The sequence below is a fragment of the Arctopsyche grandis genome, chromosome 9, assembly GCF_051622035.1.
Source record: "Arctopsyche grandis isolate Sample6627 chromosome 9, ASM5162203v2, whole genome shotgun sequence".
In the NCBI taxonomy this organism is placed as follows: Eukaryota; Metazoa; Arthropoda; class Insecta; order Trichoptera; family Hydropsychidae; genus Arctopsyche; species Arctopsyche grandis.
In genome coordinates this window covers 14,618,816-14,624,428 of record NC_135363.1, presented here as the reverse complement: position 1 = coordinate 14,624,428, position 5,613 = coordinate 14,618,816, and the positions used below count along the sequence as shown (strand labels likewise).

Genomic DNA, 5,613 nt, shown 5'->3' with positions numbered 1-5,613 from the left:
GTAGACTCGTTTCATACTTACATACATATGTGTGAAAGAGTTTCCACATAAATACATATTATATCCATCATTTCTCCAACCAATATGACGAATGAATACTTTTATTTATGAATACATACATACATAAGACTAATAAAATATACGCATTTGGCGTAATTTCGATTTGTGATTTGTAAAATATCGAACCTTTTTTTTTTAATTTGACCTAAACATGAGAATAAGACAAATATAGAAATATTGCATTTTAGATCTGCATACATTGAATACTGGAATCACTTTTGTTTCAAACATGAGTCCTACGCGCTCGTTAGAGTCCTCTTGATTATAAAAGGAAATTAAAACTCCTAGTTGGAGTTGATTGATTTTTACATACCTTCTTTACGTTTCACTTACGATTACGATTCAGGAAAAAATTTGCCTCTTATCCGATCGTTTTCATACTTTGCTATATTGCTCATTTTGGTCATCGATATACGTAAATGTATCCTCCGCCATTACGGTGGAGAAAAAAAATCGTTTTAGACGCGTTTTTTTAACAATCAGACTTTAGCCAGAATGCTACGATTTCAACCCTGGTCTAAACTAATCATTACTTTTCACTGTGCTAATCATTTTTTAATTTTATCATTGTAATTAATTTAAGTTTAATTTATACATCTTGATCTTATTTATGTTTTTTTTCTTTCACTTGAATTATTATTTTGTTTAATGTTTGGTCACAGTGTTGTTTTGGGCAACTGTAAAGACACTGTGGCAAAAAAATAAAATAAAATAAAGTCAGTTCAATTTTGGTTTGGTAAAAAGAATTTTTATATTCATTTAATAACAGTCACCATACGTAGGTCACATTGATAAGTGATAACATTTACCTAACGTTTAACCGCGCGTGTTAGCTCGAGATAGTAAATATTGCCGAAAATTAGCATTAATTACTCAAAACAATATTTGAAAAAAAAAATTGAAATTGAGCAATATAATACATGTCTAAATAAAGTAACTTTGTGATTTATTGGTTAATAATGTGCAGCCTCTTAATTTTAGGTGAGTGGGGGCCACCAAAGAAAGTTAATCAACAAATTAGCATTAAAGTATTAAAAAATAGTGAACATTCATTGAAGAGTAATTTAAAACTAAAAACTATAAAAATTCATTGAATTGTTGAAAAACACAAAAAAGATCAACACTCATGTTTCTTATTTTAACCAGAAAATCTAATTATAAAATAAAAATTATAATTTCATATCCAGTAAATTTTTTAGGATAAGTCGATTACTTAACAAACATTGATTTCTTTGATGATGAAAAATTAAAAGTTTTGAAATTCGCTAAATGACTAATATAGTAAATAAATTTCTTAAATCGTTTATTTCAATAATTCAGTTTTAATAAATGCTGTTTTTTTCTTTTTCTTTTTTTAACTGAACAAAATTTGAATTTGGACAAAATTGCCACGTGATCAAAAACTTGGTTTCCAACTTTAAATGTTAAAAAATGCTCTGTACTACACCTAGGCAAAAATAACCCAAATCTTTCCTACAAAATAAACAACCATTTCATCAATTGCGTCCAACATTAATTAGACCTAGGTATCATCACCACTTGCGACCTATAATGGTCCTCTCATATTAACCATATTGTGAAAAAATGTTACTCATTTTTGTATGTAGTAAAACGTGTATTCAATTTTTTGAACTTAACTATATTATCAAAAATATAAAAAAAAACTTATATCAGACCTAGACTAGAATACGCTTTTAGCATATAGAATCCTCATTTAAAACAATATATTACATGTATCGAAAGGGTACAAAGAGAATTACAAAGATTCCTTCTGAACTTAATTCACTTTCTTATAACGAAAGATTGAAAATAATGAATCTCACTACACTGGAGATGAAAAGAATAAGAGGCGACTTAATCGAAGTCTTTAAAATACTAAATAATCATTATAAATGTCATATGTCCAATCTTATTACATTCAACAAAAACACTTACCTCAGAGGTCACTCGCTTAGACTCCAAAAAAAATTTAATAAATTGATCAGAGATTCCTTTTTTTCAAACAGAGTGGTTTCAATTTGGAATAGACTTCCCAATTATATTGGAATTTCCGACAACCTTAATATTTTTAAGAATAAGCTTGATGTATTTCTTAAACTTAAAGAATTTATGTAATTCTTCTTTCCCAATATCTTATTTCTGTTTATTGTTTACTTTTTTTTCTCTCTTATTTTTATTTTTATTTTAATATTGTCATTTTGAATGTATTTTACTTTTTTCTCATTTAATTTACAAATATGTATAAATCAAACCCCTTGCGTCTATCGGCTTTGCCACCTTCCCCAAGTATGTTAAATAAATAAATAACTACATAGGTACATACATGTTTAGAATATTGTGTATAATAATGCAATTTTAACAAAAAAATTATATATAAGATGAAATGAATGCAATTTTACAAAAAAATTACTCTAACCTGATAAAACTATTAATAAATCGGCTCATATAGTTTACAAACATCGTTTGATATGAGTAAAGAATATTCCAGAAGTTTATTTTTTTATGGTTATGAAACATATTTAGATAACACGGAATTTTAGAGCATACTAGACTATATTAAAAAAACCCTTTTAGAATCCCTGGAAACAATGAAAAACTGTTAGTTTAGTTGAAAATCGTCAAAGGGGCCTTTGTTAAATATTTGTTGTTCAATGGCGCCGTCCACACACACGATATCTACTACCGATATTTCCATATCCAGTTCCTAAATAGCAACCACAGGTTGCAATATGGGAACTGGATATGGAAATATCGGTAGTAGATATCGTGTGTGTAGATGGCACCAATAATGAATTTTAAATGTGTATAAAATACTTATATAATAATTCTTAATTGTAAATAATAATAACATACATTCAACCACCGTTATACGGATTATTGCGTAAATTGCGATATCGAGATCATGAATATGGAATATCTGGCACTCGAGTTCTCGTTAGTACAATATTTCTGTCGCTTTCGCAAAAAGCTTTCGATTGATGGAATTTTTGGGTTACAGATGTTCCATGATCGAGGCCGTATTGATGTGCACGATATCGCTTTTTGCGGAATAATCACCAAACCTCCACCACCGATAGTGAATGAAAAATTTCGAATTACGAATTATCAGCGCATGGCCATAAAAGTATCGCTTAGGCATTCATATGTTTTTGAAGTTTGAGTTGGTCTGACGTTTATTCTGGAAATATGGCTGGTGTTGGAAGTACTGTACCAGCTGGGGGCGTAAAACAAGGGGGCACAGCCCCTCGCGGAAATGTTGTAGTTCCCAATGCAGAAGAATTAGAATGGGTTACAATAAAATCACAGTTGGAAGCAGCCCATCAAAATGAGTCTTTGCTTATGAGGAGATTCAAAGAAAACCCATTTGTACCAATTGGTGAGTAATATCAAATATATCTCCACACTTGTGTTCTTTACACCGTCGAAAGTTTCATTGTAAATTTTCGTTTTGTTAGTGTCTATTATTAATAAAAAAAAAACACTAAATTCCAAATGTATGAAAGCTTACGTCGCATTATGCTACTTACTTTATAATACGATATAAATGCGTTCAACAATTTTGTTTCTAAAAATGACCATACAAATATGTAAATGAAGCATTATACGGAAAATATAATATTATTATGTAATCATCTGATTTTATGAAAATTGTGATTTTTAACTTAAATTTCATTTTTTATGCCAACAATAATTGTTGATATAATATTTGCATGGTCTGTTGGAGACTTAAAATAAAGTGTATGTATGTTTTCAGTTAATCCATTTATACAAATATTAGTATTTTTTTATGAAATGTTTAAGATAATATATTATTTATATGTGTACGTACATATCATTTGAAATGATTTTTCTATTTTTATTCCAGGTTGTATTTTTACGGCTTGTGTTCTGACATATGGTATATACAGTTTTTCTAAGGGCAGATCAAAGATGTCTCAGAAAATGATGCGGCTTCGTATTGTCGCCCAGGGTGCTACTTTAGTTGCCCTTGTCGGTGGTGTAATGATGGGAGCTGGTCAAAAGATATAAATCAAGCGTATTAGTATGTCTAAAACTATTAGGGAGTTTGGTTTCAGATATCTATCTGAATATTGCATTTGAATTCATCATTTTTATTTCATAAACTGTATTTGTCTCCGTGTAAATATGTATTAATTAGAAAAATAAATATTTTTTTGTTATAACCAAGTAGTGAAACTAATTTCTTATATTTTTGTTATTCATTTTTAGGACCCGCTTCTTGAATTTGTGTTTCAGTTAAATAAAATGCTATAATAATATACATGCATATGGATTGTTGTTATGGTGATATGTTTTCAATATCATGGAATCAAAATTTGGATTATATTATATTGTAAAAAGAATACTCAATGTACTTTCTTTATCTATTTCACTTTAATTTTGATAATTGCAATTTTATCTTATTCAATTCATCTCATTAAGTTACATTAAGAACATGAGAATGTTTAATTGATTCCATTATATATGCTATTTATGTAGCATAATTATGTATGTCTATATGCTAAGATTCTCACTTAAATGTCAGTACTAGAGAAGGTTATATGTACCTTCTCCTGTACTGATAAGTCCAGTAAGGTAGGATATTACAAAAACACTCCTATATTTTGTACTATTTTATATTCTAAATATTTCATTTATAATATTGTATTGATTGTAATTTTTAATTTCAGCGTATTTTAATATTTACTTAAAAAAAGAACATCGAGAAAGATACAGACATATCTGTCACGATGGACCAAACAAATGAAGAGATTACTCGTTTTTAGGAATACGAAATGTACAAGACAAGTAGAAGATGAGTTAAGAATGCATGCTCATTCGACAGTTCATTTTCCTTGGTTCTAAAAACAACGATTAGAGAAAAATAATTATACATTGCATAATTATACATTGCATTATTTTTAATACAATTCAGACATATGTGTCTGAAATATATCTAAGTGGGAATTTTTAGTACTTTAACGTACTGGAATGGCGTTCCGGCACTTTTTTTTTGGTAATTGGACTATTCGTCACAAAAACAATTTTTGCCATGAAAATCGCGAATACACAATATTTGGCACTCAAGTTCTCGTTACTATGATAGTTATCGTTAGTATGATGGACTTTTCGGCTGCCAGATGTTCCGTTATAGAGATTTTAGTGACTTTGTGACCAGTAATCACCGAACCCTTTTTTTATATCTATACTAGTAAAAAATAAAAAATAGTAGTACACGTTTTGTTTTAGTTATATACAAAAATATATAAAACAATAATAGATATGAAATATTTAAATTGTAAAAATAATAAAAAAAAACTAATAATTATACAATACGATGGAAAATTTGAAAAACAATTTAGCTACATTTTAAAATTAGCTTGTTGCAGATACATAATTCCACAAAAATTCTTTAACAATATGTATATTTAGGGTAATCATACGTCCCGATTTTGCCAGGACAGTCCTTTTTCTATGTGCTTTGCGTGATTTGTCCCATTTTATCTGTCCTTTGATGTACAGAAGAATTTGAGTTTTGTCTTCTGAGAAATA

The 5,613-nt window shown here is 28.6% G+C and overlaps 1 protein-coding gene across 1 annotated transcript; it reads left to right on the top strand.

Annotated features, from left to right (window-relative positions):
- Positions 1–3,058: 3,058 nt before the first annotated feature.
- LOC143917365 (HIG1 domain family member 1A, mitochondrial) lies at positions 3,059–5,318 on the top strand. Its single transcript, XM_077438845.1, has 2 exons — positions 3,059–3,436; positions 3,926–5,318. Exons 1-2 carry the CDS (start codon positions 3,247–3,249, stop codon positions 4,087–4,089), a joined length of 354 nt encoding a protein of 117 aa, XP_077294971.1. The 5' UTR covers positions 3,059–3,246; the 3' UTR covers positions 4,090–5,318.
- The last annotated feature ends 295 nt before the right edge of the window (positions 5,319–5,613 follow it).